The following is a 21,846-nucleotide window of genomic DNA, read 5'->3' as shown; positions in this document are numbered from 1 at the left end:
TCATAAACCAATCCCTGACTTGATAAAAAAAACATGGATGTGAGGGGTGGAGGGAGTACCACCATGCGTCTCTCCAAACCACCTTTGCTACAATCCCAACATACTTCGGTATCCCACACAGGGATGTGTGTCCAATTCAAACCAAGAACCCCACACAGCACACGTTTTCAGATTAAACAGGGATAAAGTGGGAGGTGTTTGTGTTTTTACCAGCCTCTTCCCTTAAATTCCACGCTTCATTTTAATCTTCTTTACTCATCACATTGCACCTGTAGTAGAATGAGACTTTAAAATCCCAGGGTACTTCCATTTGCCTTTGTTTCTAGTGGTTATTTAGAAGTCGTTGTCTAACATTTTGTAAAGTGTTCTGATTTTTCCTACTGGCCAAACGCAATTTTCCATTTCACTGCATTTTGGGAAAAAACAGAAGTGCGTGCAGATTATTTGATAGTTTAAAGGCCTTTTGTAACCTGTGCACAGCCCTGACCATCCATGCATCTGTTAGTCTTTTCCTTCGGCTGCCTCTTTCTGTGTCAGAGTCATCTCTGTCTCAGAGAGGGTAAGATAGGCCTCTCCCACCCCAAGTAATAGCTCACACTAGGATGCCATTCCAAGATACATATTAGAGCTTTTAATGCGAAACGTTGCAGGGTGCTGAAAAGAAATCTTGTTATTTTTGTCATATTTTATCATCTATTAGAAATGTTGTAACTGGGTGCAGTCTTCAGGCGACATTCAAGATGGCTGCACTTCTGTGAGCTCAGAGTGCGCGTGCGGCTTCACAGAATCTTACGATCTTTTCTCTTCCTGGAGATATTATTTTTATAGTCTCTAGGTCACCGAGGTGTGCAGTGCATGAGGGTTTATTTATTTATTTATTATATAAGTTTATAAAGCGCGACAGCTACCCAAAAAGGGTTTCCCGGCGCTAAAGATATGGACCACTTGAGGAAACTAGAAACTTAGAGGAGAGGTTGGAGCAGATTACTGGCAAAAGAGCCAGGTTTTGATGGCTTTGCGATAGCGCGTATAGTTGGTTTCCAAACGTAAGTGCTGAGGAAGGGAATTCCAAAGCTTAGGACCCAATAGGGAAAAAGATCTGCCCCCCATCCTTGCTAAGCGAACTTTAGGTACACAGAAAAGACCTTGGTTTGATGATCTCAGACAGCGAGCCGGAATGTAGGTTCGCACAAGGTTTTGCAGATAACTAGGGGCATTGCCCAATTTGATTCTGTGCAGAAGGCTGAGTGTTTTAAATTTGACCCTTTTTCCGATCGGTAGCCAGTGGAGTGCCTTAAGATGTCCGGACATATGTTCCCTTCTGTTGCATTTGCAGAGCAACCTTGCCGCAGCATTCTGCGCCAATTGTAGGCGGCGCATGGTTCCCTGTGAGGACCCCAGGTAGAGAACATTTCCGTAGTCTAAACGGGAGGTGATTAGTGCATTGACCACAGACTTTTGGGTGTCGTCCGGTAGCATCCAGATGATTTTCCCGAGCCACCTCAGGATGGTAAAACAGGTGGATGTTAGGTTAATAACCTGGGGCTCCATGGTTTGGCCGTTGTCAATGATAATGCCTAGATTGCGAACTTTTTGTGAAGGAATGGGTAGGGAACCCATTTCGGATGGCCAGTGTCTTGGGTTCCAAAGGGTTTGATTTGGGCCCACGATTACAACCTCCGTTTTGCTACCGTTGAGTTTGAGCATATTTTTGCTCATCCAGGTGGAGATGTTCCTAAGACCAGACTTCAAAAGGGAGGGGGAGTCATGGTCACCATTGGAGAGTGAGAAAATAATCTGTGAATCATCGGCATAGGTAAACATGTTTAGACCTGCTGCTTCAGCGATCTGAGCAAGCGGAGTGACATATAGGTTGAAGAGCAGAGGGCTTAATACCGAACCTTGGGGGACACCGTGAGGAGATAGGTGGACATTCGAGGTCGCATTACTGGAGGTGATTTGAAAAGTCCTAAGAGTTAGGAAAGATGATATCCAGTCCAATGCTGTGCCCCTGATACCTATAGTGGAAAGTGAGTTTAACAGAGTGTCATGGGAGATAGTATCGAACGCTGCACTGAGGTCGAGTAGGATCAGTGCGGCGGTCTCACCTCTGTCAACTAGGAGGCGAAGATTTTCCGTCACACCCAGCAGTGTGGTCTCTGTTGAAAAACCAGGGCGAAAGCCCGACTGGGAGGGATGAAGTATGTTATTCGCCTCTGAGAAACTAGCGAGATGTCCATGAACATGTTTCTCCATAACTTTGGAGAAAGCAGGTAAGAGAGATATTGGGCGGAAATTTGCCAGGATTTTTGGATCTGCCGATGGTTTCTTAAGAAGAGGTGAGACCATGGCATGTTTCCACATGGCTGGAACCTTAGCTGTTGTGAGAGATAAATTTAAGGCTTGGCAGATGTTATTCGCCTCTGAGAAACTAGCGAGATGTCCATGAACATGTTTCTCCATAACTTTGGAGAAAGCAGGTAAGAGAGATATTGGGCGGAAATTTGCCAGGATTTTTGGATCTGCCGATGGTTTCTTAAGAAGAGGTGAGACCATGGCATGTTTCCACATGGCTGGAACCTTAGCTGTTGTGAGAGATAAATTTAAGGCTTGGCAGATGATAGAGAGTTGTGGGATGTCGAGAAGTCTAAGTACAGAGATTGGGAGGGGGTCATTGGGAGAGCCAGATTTAACTTTCCCTAAAATGTCTTGGAGACCCTGAAGATTTATCTCGGGCCATACTGTAAGTGGCTCGTAGGACAGATATGATGCAGGGGAGAAGGTGATCATCTTCGGGACGAGGTCCCGATCTGTCGCTGTTTGTGTCTGGTGTTGCTTTACTATGTCCTGGTGAATTATGTCGATCTTATCTGTGAAGAAGCGCGCCAGTTCTTCGCATTGAACATAATTCAGTGGAAGAGGTTTGGCTGCAGTGTTTGAGCCTGCTAAATCTTTTACAAGATTAAACAAAATTTTGGATTTATTTGTGGCATCTGAAATTGATTTCGCCACGTAATTAGCTCTGGCCATGGAACATGCTTTGTGATAGAGCTTAAGTTCTTTTCGGTAAGTCAGGCAGGCTGCAGGGGAGTAGTCCGTCCTCCAAAGACGTTCCAAGCGTTTACACTTGGATTTGGCTGCCTTCAATTCCTCGTTGTACCAGGGCGCAGGAGCATTGTGGGATGCAAATTTATTACGTGCCAACGGGAGACAGATGTTTAGAGCTCCTAATAGCCAATTGTTTATATTAGAGGCAACAATCTCAATATCTTCAGTATTAAAGAATTCATCTAGAGGGGCAGAGTTTAATACAGACATGAAGTAAGTTATGTCCAGTCTCTTCCAGTTTCTTTTGCCGGACTGCCCTGTCAAGCCGGAGGATCTGAAAGTCAGATGGTTAGACACACTAAAGTAAATGAGAAAGTGGTCTGACCACTGTAAGGGCGTGGCTGGATGGCTAAGTGACAGGGGAAAACTGGAAAAAATTGGATCCAGTAAATGGCCGCCTTTGTGCGTAGCTCCCGAATTCCACAAAGTAAGATTCATGGCAGCCAGATCATGAATTAGATTTGTGGCAAATTTGTTCTTATGGTCATCTAAGTGTATGTTCAGGTCACCAATAATAGATAGGTTGCTATAATTTAACCTGACCGAGGCAATCCAGTCCACCAGTTGCGTGACCCAAGAATTCAACGGGCCAGGTGGTCGGTAAATCAAGAGACCCATGAAAGAGAATTTCGGATGGAGTAAAAGTTTAAAGAGGGCTATCTCACAGGCATTTAAAGAGACATGTTCCAAGGTACAATGCAGTGATTTTTTGAAAATGACTGCTATGCCGCCCCCTACTCCGGTGGTATGATCTTGTCTGACTATCGCATAGTTTGGCGGAAGAGCTTCAGCTATATCTGGGCCTGAGCTGGCGTGAAGCCACGTCTCAGTGAGGAATAAGGCATCCAGTAAATTGTCGGATAGTAGATCGTATATATTTCTTTTATGTTTACCAAGGGATCTACAGTTTAGGCTTCCAAGGCGCCAAGTATGTGTCGGCTTGTGACCTTGGGAGGTGGGCCTACAAAGCTTGGGGACATCGAGTTGGAAATTGCAGTTAGAACATGAGATGGTGTCATACCTGTCATTTGGTAGGGTCTTGCAGTGTTGCTTAACAGGCGGTCGCATGGACATTATCAGATGAGACGAGTACACCCTTTGTCCACAAACGTGGGCTCCTGGGGAGGAGGTCCCTAGGCCCGACCTGGCGCGGACGGGCGCAGACGGGCTTCCCTTTGGCGCGCCTTCGCCGCGCATACGACGCGCCCGCTGCGCACGTCCGCTGCGCGTCCGGGGAAGGCACATTGATGTAGGGGGAGGGGAGGCGTGGCATCAGGAAGTGGGCGTGGCCCCGAGGTTTGGCGCGCGATGGCGTCGATGTTGTCACCTTCCCGTCACAGCGCTAGGATCCGCTGTGCAGGGGCGATTCAGCAGCTTTCAAGGGGTAAAGTGCTCACAGGTAAGAGTACAGTGCAAATTAAAAGCAGTAACAATTGCAAGGCTAAAAACAAGACGAAATGTGCAACAAACTCTCCCGGCTTCCGCCTCAGGAGTGGTAATACTATCTTTAGCGCGCTCGCGGTTCTGCGCGATTAAGAAGGATTTGAAATTGGAGTGGGCGTGGCCTCAGGAAGTGGGCGTGGCCCCGAGGTTTGGCGCGCGATGGCGTCGATGTTGTCACCTTCCCGTCACAGCGCTAGGATCCGCTGTGCAGGGGCGATTCAGCAGCTTTCAAGGGGTAAAGTGCTCACAGGTAAGAGTACAGTGCAAATTAAAAGCAGTAACAATTGCAAGGCTAAAAACAAGACGAAATGTGCAACAAACTCTCCCGGCTTCCACCTCAGGAGTGGTAATACTATCTTTATGTTCATGTTTTAGCTTACTTACTTTTGTTTAAAGAAGTATTTTTTGACCGCCACACTTTCATACAAATGTCAGTCAGCCAGCATTTTGTTTTTTCTGTAATGCTGCGCGTAGGCAATCATTTTATCCATAACCGCTCTTAAGATGAGGTACTCAATATATATTCTAAAATTATCTTTCTATACGAAAGCTTTTTACTGCTTGCATCACTGAAACAACGTTGAGGTCAGTTTTTCTTTCTCCTACTGGTCCACCATTTTGTGAGCTTCTCATTTTTATAATATGATGAATATTTCATATTAACTTAAATGAAGTATTTGCCTATAATGTATTCTTCTACTGGATTATCTGTTTGCTGGAGAAAATTCATGTTCTACAAATGTTGTGGGTAAATATCTTTTGCACAACACATCTATGGAGTGCTATTGTAATATTCTTGTACTGCTAGCACTTTGCCATACTTATTAAAGGTTGCTTATGGAAAGTTCCAAACTATTATTGAAAGTTTCAAAACTGATACTGGGAAAATATCGGATTTACAGATTATTAGTAAACCCTAATCTTTTACTTATCATGCAAAGCAGAAAAGACAAAAAAAAAGAATCCTGCTTTTATTGCTGCATCTAATAATCTTTTTCTCTATAAGGTCCTTGACATAATACTAGCATTACAACCTTTCATGAAAATACGTTTTGGCTCTTCGTCCCATGTTCAGACATTATAAGATATGATATTATACATCCTTGTTTGTGCAAGATCACGCACAATGGTGTTACTAGATCTTATGAGGATCTACTTACATTGAAGGAGTATTTAACAGGTACGTCTCCACCTTCAATGGATATTCTCCATTCCAAATTCATTAATATATAGTCTTTCAATATTTTGTAGCTCTGGGGGTTATGTTGAGATGTTGCTATTGAATGCATTTCTGTGTTGTCTATTGTCAGCTCAGGGATCTAGCCCTCAATCTGATCTTCTGCTCCCATATTTCTGGCAATTAATGTAATTTTAAGGAAATCAAATTATCTGCTTATGCCAATGATCTTTTATTTTTATTAGACATGTCCAATCCCTCTTCCTCACTGTTCCACTTTTTAGAATGGGTTAACATATACTCAAAGGTTTCAGGGTTTCAATCTAACTTAAATAAAACCAAAGTAGTACCATTACATGTTTTTGTACTAGTAACATATTTTCAAGGTACTATGTATGGACTCTCTGTAAAATTAAAAATGTTGGTACATTGTTTGCTACAAATCCCAGGAAGACTAAAGAATTGACCATTTTCTCCTTGAAAGATAGAGCCATCTCGCTCTCTCAGCTATTTGGTCCACTTTACATCTGTCATGGTGGGGTAGTCTGGATACGATAAAATTATGGTTGTTACTTGAGAATAAAACTTATTAACTGTGTTACCCAATGAGATTCCTTTATAGGCATCTAGATGCCATTAGCTCAAATGTTGTTGTGGAACAATAAAACTCCACGTATAGATTTGGCTAAACTTAAACAACTAAACTCAGAAGGTGGAGTTAGAGTCCCTGATTTCAAATTGCATCATACCTTATTTATTATTGGGTAAGCATATATATTATTTTTAGACTTCAGAGTGTTTACTCCATTATAAGTATGTATGGAAAAGCCTTTTCTGGACTGTTTTTCTTTTCATGATACTCTCCATATGTTCAATGTTAACTATTTGAATTATTGTTTAGTACTGAATTTCACACATAAAACTGTTTCAAACTTACTCTTTTCTGACTACACTAAACCTCAATGTATGCTTTAGTCCTTATTATTGCACAACAAATGTTTAAAAAAATCAATAATCCATCTTTCTCCTGGGAATATTGTACAAATAAAAGAAATATTCTGGATTAATCAGCTTTGAGGTGGTGTTTCTGTTTTACCTTATATGACGCTCTAGTTGAAATATAATTTACCTGATGATTTTGTTTCCAGTATCCAATGCCACAGTCAACTGCCTATCTATTCCACCAAATAACTACTATTAGCTTATTTGTAATCATACTATTCCCCAGGATGCCGCCATTTATACATTTTTTTACATGACCCAACTTCAAATAGAACTAAATCTGCTTTGGAACTCACGTAGGAAAGTGACCAGCAGCAATGTTTTGAAATATCTGAATGGTTAATAATTTGGAAGAAACCGTTTCACCCTTCCATGTCAGCAGTCGTTGCACAATCTTTCCTTTCTACTTATAATAAATTATTGATTTTTCCTATGCGAATTGGATAGTTTCACCCTAATGATTCCAATTTATGTTGGTCCTGTGCTAAAGAAACTGGTACATTACTACATATGTTATTCCAATGCACTAATGTTTAACAATATTGGAAACAGCTTTGAGGTAAATGTGCATCAATATTTAAGTTGTCATCACTGTTAACATTTAATAATATCTTTCTTGGTCCAACTGTTTCTCACTGACTCTATATCCTATAGTTTATGTTATATTATTTAATAATCTTCTTGCTACTGCTTTTAGACAGATTACTGCCACATGGAAAGATTATTTAACTCTGGATTTATTCTTGGTGGAATATTATATGTGCCAATCATAGAATACATACAATGTCTACTCAAACTGTTCAATCTAAAATTAAGTCTGATTGATTATGGCTACCTTTTACTACATTGTAAAACACTGTTCCTTAATTAATGTCTTATTTCTCTTCTCAATTATCACCTCTTTCATTTCATAGTAGGAGTTTATATCATTACCATATAATTTGATTCATCAATGTTTTTAGTTATATGAAACGTTCTCTATTGCTTCATGATGATAATTCTTTATGTACATTTCATATACTTTATGCTTGTATTTGCTTCTCTTTTTACCTCAATAAAATCTTATTAAACAAACTAAAAATACATTTTATATCTATTCTTAATTGACATTCCATACATACAATTGGATACTGTAAACTAATTAAGGTTGCAACTATGCAGACTTTATAATGCATTATCCATGATTTTGAATTAGGTCTTTCACTCCAAAACCTTGGTAAATAAATCGCCTGTTAATATGCTTTATGGTAAGCAGTGGAGGGTGTGCTTGTGTACCGTTTTTGCGATCTCAGAGAGCCTTTTCTTATTCTGAGATACTAGTGCGTTCTAGAATGCCTTCCCAAGAATTCAATCGTCCAAAGGCCCTCCACCTTTGACTACATACATCTAGCAGGGTCCTATCTCCCACACATTAGTTTTGGTACCATGGATACCATCATGGTATCTCTCCCCCTACTGTGGAAGACCCATGTCACCCCATACCCACCATGCCTCATACCTTGAATGCCCCCCAAGAGCAGGTCCACTCCGTTCTTATAGTGGTTAAAGGCGGCCTCGTAGTCCTCGCCGACATCCCTTTCCAGTGCCAAGCGGATCTGCTTGGCAGCGTCCACTAGGTAGTCCCGCTTGGCACCCAGAGCGGAGCCTTTCGGCATGCTCTGCATGTCAGAGGAGCCACCGGCTGACACGCGGGTACGGATCTGCTCGATGTACACACGGGCCTGTGACAGTGCTCTAGAGCGGGTCTCAGCCTCTGGGCCAGGATGGCCCTCCATACAGCTCCGGTTCATCTCCGCTTCTGGCTTTTCCGGACTGGCTCCTGCCCGTCCATCACGATGCAGCCCACCCAACGGGTCTTTTCACCTAATAAGGTAAGAGAAACTCTTGGATATAAATGTGCATATATATATTTTGGCACTCCATACCTACAGGCTGTTACTACAGCAACTTACACTCTGGAGTGTTTATTTACACATGTACCCCTCTCTGGAAAACACAGTACATTCACCCATTCGGGAAACACACACATGCCTATGCATGTGGCTCACTCTCCAGCTACAGTTATTCACTCTCATACCACGCAAGAAGACACCGTCACCTTCCCTAGTTATATCCACCCATAAAGGTCATACTCTTGATTTAGCAGCTTAGGAAACCATAAGTGGGTAACTACATTATGCTAACAGGTGTGGGGACAATCCCCACCACCTTGCAAGGCGCTTTCAAGTCCAAGTACCCTATTAGGCTGTGGCTGATGTTTCCAACTGATAAATGTATGTCTAAGAAGAGCTGCAGTGTGCCAAAGTCTTTAGGTGAACTAACTCTCCCCTTTTATCCTGACACTTTCCTGTGGGGTTGGTAACCCTTAGTATCACACTGTGCATTTACAATTAACAGTTTAAAGGAGTCAGCGGTCCGGGGCCAGGAGCTCCTCTCAATCCTCTGTGCCTCACATGTGGGCCACCTGACACAGAGACAAAGGGAATATGCCAACCTGCTCCTCAAAAAGGCCTCGACTAGAGCCTGCCCATTTTGTTTAGAGGTGTAGGAAGTTATTTAAAAAGAATCTCTTCAATGGGTATGGAGACCCTCTGAATCAGTTGATGTTTGGACATTTTATTTATTTTCTTCACAGTTTTTCCCATTTTCTACTTGCATGACCATGCACTGGCCTAAAATAATTGTATACGGAGTAAAAAGTAAGGAAATTATAGAACATATTCAAAGATATACATTTATTGTCTACAAAAATGTAGGTGTGTTTTACGTGTAAACTACTGCATTCAAATAAGTTACACTGTAAATGAGGCAGAAAGTGGAGGCTCCTTCACTAACACACAGTGAGAACGGTCTTGGACTAAAAAATGTTCACGGACTCAGAACAATTTAAATATTTAATACAAACAAATGGAAAAGAATATTCTTGGGACTGGTTGATTCCAAGAACTTGCAGCCGAAGAGACCAGAAACATTTAGTGTACATCTTCAGCCTTCCAGAACTTCTGCTGGCATGCTGCATCATCGAGCAACCTCTCTCCTCCCCAAAATACTGTAAAGATGGGCACAATGGTGCATTTTAGGGCAAAGCTTTCACACACAATGGCTAATGATCCGTTGCTTTCAGGTTCATCCTTTCGTAGAAAACTTTAAAACAACATTGCATTTTTAGCGAAAATTTCCAAAAATGTACAAAAAGACCGTTAAAAAAGATAATAAATAAAAACTGGAACCTACTAAACACAGGGAAACTCTCCCTAGAGAAGCCTATGTTTTCATACAAGAGGGGAAGGAGTCGCAAGGACATGTTAATACACACTAGACCAAAGAAAGAACATACTAACATTTATTTATTTAACAAGCACGTGGGGCTTATCAAAGATAGTAGGGCACTACCCCTTTGGCAGCTGTAGATTGTGCCATCTGGCAGAACCAACAAAGACACTGGAACTGTATTTACAAAAACTGTGGGTCTTACACAAATGCATGAATTGTAACTCAACACTAGTAGAATACATGATTACATTATCATACATACGTATGTATGGATGACACGCAGGAAGGTCAAAACACACACATTCAAACATCGGAGTAACTTACGACGTAAACACAATACCCCAAAAAATGACCAACCACTATCTAAGCATGGATCATATTGTCAATGACCTGAATTGGGTCATTATTGAACAACTGACGAAATGGTAAAAAAAAAACCGCAACAATTACTATAAGAAAAGGAACAACTGTGGATATATGGGCCAACCACCCACATCCCAGGCATGAGTGAGGATATAGTGTGGGTACATCTGAATAGGCCATGAATATGTGAGACTTGTAGCACCACTGAGACCATAAGACTATAGAGTTTTGAGATGATAACAAAGTATTACATGCTACCTAAGCCAGACCTATGATGGACTCTTAAAATGAAAACCAGATATTTTGGTGAATTTTTTAAAATCAGTTTCGTACTAATTTTTTTGCCAAAAGTAAAGACAAAGACCACATTTATGTTTTGCGTATTGAGTTGAGTATTTGAAACGTAGGATGAATTAAAACGTCTTAAATTGCCGGCAGGATTTGAACCAGCACTCTTATGTAAACCCTATACATAACGACAGCAAATAGGTGCAGGAGTAGCGTTAGGAAAGTTTTGGTCACTTTTCAGCCTGTCTTTTGTTACTTTCTCGCAATAAGAAGAACATCTACAAAACTTATGTTTTATGTACATAATTGAATATTTAAAACAACAAGGTAAACGTAACCGCTCATAAACGCTATTACTTGCCGTGGGATTTGAACCAACAATCTTAAATTATCACTATACATAACAACAGTGAACAAGAACAGTAGTGATGCTCATTAAGCTATTTCAACGTATGACATCATGATGCAGACATGGCTGGGTCATGTAACATGGAAAAGGATTGAAACAGGTTAAATGGTGTCGGCCTCAAACTCCGACTAACATTCAGGAGCTTGGGTCCACACGTATATTTCATTTGACAAGTCCTGGGGTCGGGGGTAATTTCACTAGTAGAAAGCTTTGATGCTCAGTGCAAATTAAAACACAGGCTCTGGCTTTTGATCCCTATAGTGTTTAACTACAAGGTCCGCCCTACTCTAGCACACTAGTGGGCACAGGAAGTATACCGGTCATATAGGTCAGCAGCATACAGGACACTAAATGACTTGCACTAAAGAGTTCTCCTTGAAATATCACGATAACGAACAAGCAAATCAGAATACGCATTCCCTAACTAATCTGCAAGTGGGTCCCATCGTGTGGCACATTTTAAATCAATTTGCTTGTTGGTCTACAGTTAGTACGTGCAGTTCTCGCAGTGAATAATACGCCATTAATCTCTTCTAGCCACAGAAAAAAAAGAAAGAATCTTGGACTGGCCTGTGTGTTTGGCATGAGGATGAATGGGTCAAATTCACGAGTGAAACATCAAGTTCGATGATACGTTCAACAAGAGTTGGAAAACAGGGATCTAAGGCTGGTCCTGAAGAAAGACACACAACCATATGGCCAACTACTGTGGCTGAAACATGTAGGCCTATGGATGCTGGTGTAACTAATTCCCTCCATAAATATTACATTTGTTTTTTATCTTGCCAGCAAGCTTCTCAAAAAGAAAAATATTAGGGGTGCCCACTAGGCATTTGTAATATTAGATCCGGTCTCCTAAAAAAGTGCTCCATTGAGATTCAAGGTCGATAGAGCCTGACCAGCTAGGACGGGCTTACTGGGTGGGGACTAAATGATGAAGCATGCCACTAGAAGTTCTGTGGGGTGATAGTCGATTTTAAAAACAACTAGAATGACCTTCTGGGTAAGTCTAGGGAGACAATAAAACAATGAGAGTGGGTTGTCTTTCTTTTTGATATTTGTTTGTACATTGGAAGTGGAGCCAACCGTCAACAACACTTTTGTCCCCATCTTCTTGAGTATATATAACATGTGACTGTGAACATCCGTAGAAACAAAACAATGGGACATTAAGGAAGTGCAATGCAGATCTGAAGAAACGCAAAATGCATAGTAAATTTTGAAAAACGAAAGACCATGTGAAACTACATACCTAACTTATATAAACTGTCTTTTTGCAAATTTGTATAACTTTTGCTAAAAATGCAGTTATTTCAGTTTGAATCTCCACACCTCTGTGAGGATGGCCAGGTCTGTTCCACACACCATGAACATATTGCAATATATAACTTGTGGATTATTAGCAATTGTATGTGAAAAGTTGGCAATAAAATGCACCATTGTGCCCATAGTTTAAGCATTTTGGGGAAGGAAGGGGCTGCACCATGCTCCCCCCCCCCCCCAAACAATTCAATGGAGGAACTTGGACTTGCTTATTTTGCTTGCTCAGTGCAATGTATTTAATACTAAATTAAACGTTTTATTAAGCTCCGCAAATATAGCCCAGCGGCTACTGCAGATCACTGAAATAAAAGGAGTCTGAATGAAGGGGGGATATTCTCATTGAATTTAAGATGAAGCATCCCAAATAGGTGTTTCTCTAGCTCTGCTACTCTCCACGTCGGCGATCAGCTGATTTCCTGTTCGGTCTGTAGGCGTCTTCTAAGAGGATGTTGTTGGGAGGCTGCTCTCACGCAATGGCCCGAGACTTTCCAGAGTTTAGGGCCATTGACAAGAAATGATATGCTTTCATATGTTTTAAGATGTCTGCTAGATATGGTCCAGATGTCTTTCTCAAAAGGTTCTAGCTGCAATGTAAGTGGGACTAGGTTGCAAGGTAGCTGGTTCCTTTTTAGGTCGAGGACCGTCCGGTCTGCCGAAGGCAGAACCGGAAGTCGGAGATTTAATGTTTCTTAGAGTGGCTATTTAGCCCGCCTCTCTTTTTGCTTCTCCTCCATTGGCTGGCTTCCTAAACGGAGGCCAGCCATTGGAGGAGAGAGCCGTCCCTCCAAATAGGCTCCGGATTCGGGGGCGTGTTCCGTGCTGTTCTTTCCACTTTTTAGCCACGCCCTTTTTCGAACAGCAGGAACACGCCCTCGAATCCGAAAAAGTTTCGAAGCTTCCATCTGCCATTTTTTAGCAATCATGCGAAGCTCCGAGGGCGTTGCAGGCGGCGCCGGGCTCGGGAATCCTGTGCACAGCTCCCAGGTGCAGCCTGCTCCATGCCCGGCTGCCCTGTGCGCATCACAGACCGACAGCCTCCTCCCGAGGATCCCGGTGGCTGCGCTCCACCCTCAGCCCGGCCGCTATCTTCCAGTGCCGTCCGCGCCGCGGCACCAGCAGCGAACAGCTCTGGGATTGTGCACAACCGGGAGCCCCGTGTGCTCCCAGTTGTGTCCCATATAGTGGCTTTGAAAGTTGACAAATGTTACTGTAAATGACTATGACCCATACTTTCCCCAAAAATGATTATTGGGGTTGTGCGTATCTTTTTGAGGTGAGAGGTCGGTCCGCAGCTTGCCAGTCTACAAACGATTACTATCATCGAACACAGCCACGTATTGAGTGTTTATTGGTGGGGGCTGTTAGAGCCGTAGGTCTGGGTGGAAAGAACCCCCTTCCTCTACACTGGAGGGTTATGTACAGCTGTGCACTCACACCGCATGCAGTGCAGGGACACGGCCCGAAGGTGCCTTCGCACAAACAAGGAACCGGTCAGATCGAGGGATGGGGGCACACCACAGCCCCATGGAAGGCCACTACAGAACTGGCTCTCTGCTCCAGGAGCGCCCTCAGCTCTGCGCCCCCCCCCCTGCAGACTCCCTTTTACAGCTGGGAGCGCCCTGGACTTCAGAGCCCGCGCCGCCGTCAGCACAGCGTCGCACTGAAGGCACGGGCGGGGCATTAACCCCTCTCTCCCAGGCGAGCCTGCGCCTCCCCTGTGTGAAGCCACCCTCCCATCCACTCCTGAAGCCTTGGTTGGGACTAGGCAAGGACCCTGCATCACGCCACTGCAGGTGTGTGCGTTTCTGGGGATGGGAAGCAGCACAGTAACACCATGCACAATGTGAACATGCCATTATGCAAATATAAATCACACCCCGACAACATGAATTTTAGCCTGCCACCCCATCAATGGTTAATATTCACAGGCGGGTGTATTTACTGCCTTCATAATAAATCTGAGTTAGTGAATATAGCCCCAATACTCACCCTGCCCCAAAAAACAGCAGAAACCGTCCTTGGCACCCAAGCAGTCCCCAATATCCTAGCAATTTACTATTCGGAAGCCCACCGTCAGCGTAATCGAATGTAAAAAGTTTGTGGGCACACGTCATATTATATTTCAGATTTCATAATGTTTTCGAAAATTCTAATTCGCCATCACAGAGTTTTACATACTTCTGAGATAAAAAGGCTTAGAAATCACATTTGAAATTGAGTTAAAATGTGTTGATGTGTGTGCTGCAGGCAGTAAAACATTTTTTTTAAATCCTGGTGAAAAGGTCTAGTGTTTTCGGGGGTCTGTTGCCCTTTCGCCAGAATTTGGTAAATTTTTTGCAGTTTTATGTAGCGCTACGTCGAACGGAGCTATTGGAGGGCATTACTGTTCACCAGTTCCATTACACATGGTTTATTCGTTTTTGTAGCCACGAGGAGATTAAGTAATTTGTCTCGAATCACAAGTGGTTGAGCAGACGCCGAGATTCGAAACCGGTTCCTCGGTTTCAAATTCGACGGCGCTGGCCATAACGCCACATCCCTTACCGTCTTCCTAATGTTTACATCTCTTGGTCTTTAGGGTGTTGTAATGTTTCCTATATCTCACTACCTCACAACATCCCTCTCCCTCACTACATCACTGTTTCACTACCTCACTCTCTCTCACTACATAACTCTCTCTACCTCACTACTCCACTCTATCTCACTACCTCCCCATCTCACAACTTCTCTCTCTCAAAACATCACTACCTCACTCTCTAGCTCACAACCTCACAACTTCACTCTCTCACTCACTACCTCAATCACTCTCTATCTCACTACCTCACTCTTTCTATCTCACTAACTCACTTTCACTCTCTCTTTCACTACCTCTCTCTCTATCTCACTACATCACAACATCACTCTATGCTTATATATCACTACCTCACAACATCCCTCTCCCTCACTACCTCACTTTCACTACCTCACTCTCTCTATCTCACTACCTCACTCTCTATCTACCTCACTCTCTCTCACTACCTCACTCTCTATCTACCTCACTCTCTCTCACTACCTCACTCTCTATTTCAATACCCCACTCTCTCTCTCTCTCTATCTCACTACCTCACTCTCTCTCTGCTAATGCAATAGGTATCACATATGCAAAAAAAAAGCTAATGCCAATAGAAATGACAATGCCATTTATTTAGAGATACAAAAATGATAAAAAAATAATGAGCAATACCAATAGCTCTACCTAAAATATTGCCGAGACCATTGCATTGTAAATGCTTGTTTCCAGTAGGCCTTGTGGTAATACACAGAATGTTGAATTAAATCCTGGATTTCATTGGGAATCTGTGAAGGGAGTTCAAGGCCGGTTTCGTATACCCATGATTCCAGAGGTTGAGGCAGAGTTAGGCTGCATTAATCTGCAGTGTTTTCATCCCGTCAGTAGGCTTTTTTGGGGAGTCTTGTATGGACCATGCTGAATCTTTGCTAATGCTCTGTCAGTCCCATTTGATGACTGCTTTGCAAAAGTGGCATGATCTTATTGAGCAACTACAATTGTAGGTTAAGGCCATTAAACACAGCATTAACTTGAGAAAAAAATTAAAAATCTGTACTAAAGATTACCCCAATATATGTTATGTCTGAGAAGTAGTAAGGAGGGAGAGAGGCATGTGGACCAATTAAAAGAAAACGTATCCCTGTGAGGACCACCTAATTTCATGTGCTTTTTTCTTCCAGTCAAAGACAATTTTCTTTTGTCTACTAGGAAGTTTGGTCGAGGCATTCTATTATGTTTTTCTGACTCGGAGTTGTTGTCCAGTCAGAAGTGAATTTGGGTATCATCACAGTACATTTAGAAAGATATTTGTTAACTGTAAAACAATCTGCTTTTTGCCTAGTTTCCGTCATTTCTCTCCACTAGACACAGACTGATTTCTCAGGGCATGTTTTTCCTTTATGGTATAAAAGTTCACTGTATTCAGTTTCCTAGCCACAGATGAACAACCTTCCTGATCTTTGCAGGAGGGAGCTGCAGAAGGGCTGATTCCCTATCCAATGCGTCACAGGGGTCTGCTGTCCAAAGAGAGAGGGGGTGCTAATTTCTATCCTCTATCAACTAGGAAGCCCAAAAAGAGATTAAAAAAGGAATGTGAATGGTCAGGCCTAGTCCACTGCTACAAGAAATTTGCAAAAGAATAGCAGAGTTGATATTCTAGAATGGGGAGCTATGTTATCAGACTGTTATGCCTTTCGGCCTAAGATGAGAGGTCAACAAGCCAATTTGGGTGAGACCGCCTCGGTCTTCCATTGGAGAGAATCAATGTAATGGCATACTCGAGGGCAGCCCAATTTTCTAATGTTACTAGTGTAATAGTTTGAAAGCTTTGAGCAGTATCAATGGTCTAATGGATGACACCCATTTTGGCTTTAGAAGTCAACACAGCACCAAATCAGCCCTCATTACTGTTTCGGAAGAAATCAGACAAACCTTAGATGCAGGTGAGAATGCTGCCCTAATATTATTAGACCTCTCTGCAGCATTCGATACAGTAAACCACAACATTATTATAGACTGTTTATCCTCTTTAGGTATTGGGGCAAGGCCCTTCAGCTTCTGAAGACTTTTCTTTCAGACCGAGAGCAATTCGTCAACCTGGATGAGTTCAACACCCCACTTCTTTCCCTCTACCATGTGGGGTGCCACAGGGCTCATCACTTAGCCCACGCTCTTTAATCTTTGCGTGACCCCCTTTGCTGATCTCAACAAGTCATTTGGTTTTGCAGAAGTGTCCTACGCTGATGACACCCAGATCTGGTGTCTGTGGCCAGTAACCTGAACAACACTGCCTCCAGATTCCATGACTGCATGCTGCAGACTGGGAAAAGGATGTCTCAAAATTACTTAAACTAAGCACAGGAAAAACCGAGGTATTGCTGTTTGGTAGGAACATATCTTTTTGGTTTCAGAGATGGTGGCCGCAGGATTTCGGAACACCTCCCATTCCTGAATCCAGGGCAAAAAATGTAGGTGTTGTCTTTGACAGTAATCTTTCTTTTATGGGGCACATTAAAACTATTACTTCCAAATAAGCGTATCCTCAACCCTCATTATCTCAAAAATAGATTACTGCAACGCATTCCTCATCAATATCAATAAAATGGGTCCACAAAAAAATGCTAATTCTTCAGTACGCAGCCACATGACTTCTACTGGGAATTCCTACATTTCAATCTGCTTCCCAGGGTCTTGTACAATTACAGTGGCCAGGAAGTGGAGACAGACTGCTGAAATGTGGATGGGAATGTAACCCGCCCAAACCAAGTATTATATGTTTTGTCCTACAGAAGGGTCAGTTTCAGCTGATCATTGATTAGCTCTACGGGTCATAAATAATAGAGCACCCAGAAGAAGCAGACCGGTTGCAACTGGTCTGGAAATGGACTTTAAGATTTTTTATTGGAACTGGGAAGTGAGTGGCAAAGCTAACTTACACTCTCTCTGAACTGGTATCCGGTATGAGGACTCTTCGGAGTAAGACGAGGGCTGTGGTCTCAAGACCAAGGTCTAAACTGGTACTTGAGAAGGAGCAGGGACTGTCTACTGTTTTAGATGGAACTCATTCTGATGAAATGCATTAGTATCACAGAACTTTCTGTATGGAATCAATCCTAAAAGGCACAGAATCGTGTATATCGAACTGTGTCATTCAGTTACAATTTGTAAATAGCAAAGCCAGTACTTTTGTCAGAAACTAAAGTTCAACCATACCGAATTTTTACTAAACAAAAATGATTTAGATATTGAGTGTTTTTAAAGGACACAAGGAAAGAGTAAATAGAAAATAGATAGATACCAGGTGTGTAATCAAACTAAAACAGAAATCACAAAGGAAAAGTTGAAGCAAGAAATAAACATTTAAATTGTATAGGTTGCTTCATTAAAGAGACATCAATTTCTATTCAGTACAATGAGGATACAGAGAATTAATCATTGTATCACAATTTAAAGAACGTTGTCTGTCTCTGTGTGTCAACGACATTTCGACCCTTAGAAGGATAGGAGGGTCTCATCAGGACTGAAATTGTCTGGGGTTGGCGGAGAGTGTTGAGGCATTGCTCAATATAAACATGAAACCATTGAGGGTATCAGAATAATTCCTGCTCATAGAGTTAACATCTGCACTGACTACGGAGTGAACCGAAGGAACAATTCCTTACTGTTATGGGAGCCGCTACAATGGAAACCGAGTCTTGTAGAAACATAAACCATGTAGTGGACTATCTTCAATGTGATAGTCCCTCATGAGTCAATAAGTGCTCCTATTATGGCTTCCTAGCAGCGATATTCACCGAGGCGGCTCGGTGAATCACTGCAAGGCGGCCATAATAGGAGCACTTATTGTTTATATTGAGCAGCGCCTCAACACTCTCAGCCAACCCAGACAATTCAGTCCTGATGAGAGCCTCCTATCCTTTTAAGGGTCAGAAAGTCGTCAACACACTAACAGAGACAAACAACGTTCTTTAAACTGCGATACAATGATTAATTCTCTGTATCCTCATTGTACTGAATAGAAACTGCTGTCTCTTTAAAGAATCAACCAATACACTTTAAATGTTTCTTTCTTACTTGACCTTTTTCTTTGTGATTTCGGTTTGATTGCACACCAGGGGTCTACCTGTTTTCTATTTACTCTTTCCTTGCGTCCTTTAAAAAAACAATCAATATTGTTTATCTAAATAATTTTTGTTTAATAAAAATTTGGTTCGGCTGAACTGTAGTTTCTGACAAAAATACTGGCTTTGCTACTATTGTTATTACAAATTGTAGCTGAATGACACTGTTCGATTTACACGATTCGGTGCCTTTTAGGATTGATTCCACAAAGAAAGTTCTGTTATACTAATACATTTCTTCAGAATAAGTTCCATGTGAACGCCTGTTCCAAGGATTACTTGATCCCCCGTTCGCATGGACATATGGGTTGCACTTGTTTTTGTTTAAACATGTCTACTGTCTTAGGCAGACTTGCCAAGATCCATTTAAGGGGACATCTCCTTTTGTTTGAGTATGTTCCTGCCGGAGAGCTATCTGGAGGCTATCACCTATGTGCCAATGCAATGGGTATAAACAAAGGCATGCAGCTGGTTACCTCTTCCCACCTACTTAAGGGCCAGACTGGACGCAAAGGGCACCGGACGTTTCCCCACTGGGCTGCCAGGGTAGGGACGGTTTAAGACCCCTGGTGGGCCGTTTTTGTTACCGGGGGTCAGCTTTGCAGTATAGCTGTAATATCGGCCCCCTGCAACAAAAGCGGCACAAAGCTTTCGGCGACAACACCCCTGCCCCCGACCGAGTTCTTTACCTGGGCGTGTTTCGGTTCCCAGTCCGGCCCTGTTAAGAGAAACATTGGAGGCAAGTCTTTGATTTTGTTCAATCCCTGTATATATGTGATATGCATGTAACTGTCAGATGTATAGGTCTGTATGAGTATTTAAACAAATAATTTAAATAGCACTATTTTTTTTTTTAAATTTAATTCTTCAAAAGTGCTACTCATCTCAATGTGCGGTATGAGAGCGCTTTACACCACACGCACACTTTATATATTGACAATAATGTAAACGTGTGAAAATCTATATGCAGAATGTATTACATAAAACAATGGGGATTATGAAGTGTAGGAGTCACATATCTTTACTGGTAGGTATATGTTAAGAGTGCATGGTCTATAATCTGCATGTACAGAATGTGCTTTGCAGGAGACAAATTAAGCCTCTATGCTACCTTAGGAGGCAAAACTGACACTAAACACATTTCTTTCCAGCTACTGCATTAACCACCAGTTATATTACCATCATTGTTATCTCCTGAGATTTGCTGGCCACACAAAATGTGCCTTAACTCCATAACACGTTTCAAAATGTAGCGTTTGTGACCAATTAAGGCAGAGCAGATTTACTGTCACGTTTGTCCTTGTTGTCAATGTATTTTCTGCAGAGTTTTTTTTTAAAAAAATGTACATTTTCTGTCAGACTCGACATTGCATGACTCCGCCCCTCGTGATTCCAACCCCTTTCTGCCACATCTTGACCCCCAATTTATGGGTTCCGGGAATACATTTCTTAGTTACACCACCGACTATTGAGTAAAAGAAACCAAAGATTGGCGCAAACACCACATCAATACAAAGCTATACATTGATTCACAGGCAAACAGCTGTCAGACACACTTTAACCAACTGCTGTACACATCACGGTAATCAATATACTGACTGATACACTCAAATGCGCTTATGTGGCTTCATTAGACCACGCTGAAGCGCTCACTCCTGCAAAACCGTGTGCTGGTTGTGGATATAAAACAGAAACCCAGCCTTCTTCCTATGTGCGAGCTTGGACTTGGCTAACTGGGCACCGACCGCCTGAATCGTGGTGTACTCTGATGGTACACCATGAGTTGCGGTTTGAGCACTCTGCGTGTGACCTGCCAAGAATCAAGCACTGTTACATCATCCATACCTGCAGAAGGCGAGAGCAGCATCTCTTCCGGGCAGCCACTACTTCCGTTTCAGGGGTCACCACCTCGGCGCGGGACCAGCTGAGCCACTGCCCTCACTTCCCTAGAGGCGCTCTGCTGTCAGTGTCCCACCCGCCTCTCTACAGCGCGTCTCTTCCCTTTAGTCCCCTCCCACGTGCAGCTCACAGTGCCCTTGCCCTGACTCACTCTCCTGCTACCCTTAACCCTTACAGTCCTGAATACTCCTCCCACCTCCTGTACAGTCCTTATTTTCACCTGCTTTCCGGCCCCTCCCTTTCCTCCCCCATCTGTAGTATTCCCCCCACCTCCTGCCTAAAGTGCAGTCTTCCTACCCTCGAGGCTTCCTTCCTACCGTAACACTGCCGTCACAGAGCTAGGCTGCAGCACACGCTCGGGAAGGACCTGATTGGCTGCCGATGAGCTCATCTCTTTGTGCTTACAATAAAGCACCAATAACCAGCACTGGGTCCATCAATGGGAGCTGAGCTTTACCAATGAAGGGGCGTGGGCGGGGAGGGGGCTGAGTATAGCATCATCATCAATGAGACTCATCCTCGAGGGAGGATGAAAGTCAGTGGTAGCTGAACCTTCTATATGAGGTGGAAGGGAAAGGGGGGGGGGGGGGGGGGGCGAGGGGCATCTGAGATTCATCCCTGAGGGTTCTGCACCATCATGGAAGCTGAAGGTCAATGAAGGCTGGGCATACCATTATTAATATGAATTGAGCATACATAAGAGTCGTGGCATAATCAATAGGTGCTGAGCTTAATTGAGGACGAACTTCACGCATAGGTCTGGATAAAATTTAATAGTGTCGGCGAAATCTGCATTTTTTTGTTGTTGCAATTTTGCATTAGACAATTTCGTATAATTTTTGTCCACGGGAGACTGGTTTATAGACAATGTCTCACCGAGAGATATTATCTG

At 42.7% G+C, this 21,846-nt stretch overlaps 1 protein-coding gene across 2 annotated transcripts in view; it reads right to left on the bottom strand.

The window, feature by feature from the left end:
* RPS6KL1 (ribosomal protein S6 kinase like 1) overlaps positions 1-21,274 on the bottom strand; it is an 86,047-nt gene extending 64,773 nt beyond the window's left edge. The window contains exons 1-2 of one of the 2 annotated variants that reach the window (XM_085626740.1): positions 20,901-21,274; positions 8,229-8,593 (exon numbers count right to left, since the gene is read on the bottom strand). In XM_085626740.1, coding sequence (XP_085482866.1) covers positions 8,229-8,520 — 292 coding nt within the window. In that variant the 5' untranslated portion in view covers positions 8,521-8,593; positions 20,901-21,274. The remainder of the gene's footprint in view (positions 1-8,228; positions 8,594-20,900) is intronic. The other variant, XM_085626741.1, reaches the window with a different exon arrangement.
* Positions 21,275-21,846: the final 572 nt, after the last annotated feature.

The sequence above is a fragment of the Triturus cristatus genome, chromosome 9, assembly GCF_964204655.1.
Source record: "Triturus cristatus chromosome 9, aTriCri1.1, whole genome shotgun sequence".
NCBI lineage: Eukaryota > Metazoa > Chordata > Amphibia > Caudata > Salamandridae > Triturus > Triturus cristatus.
This window is presented reverse-complemented; position numbering and strand designations above follow the sequence as displayed.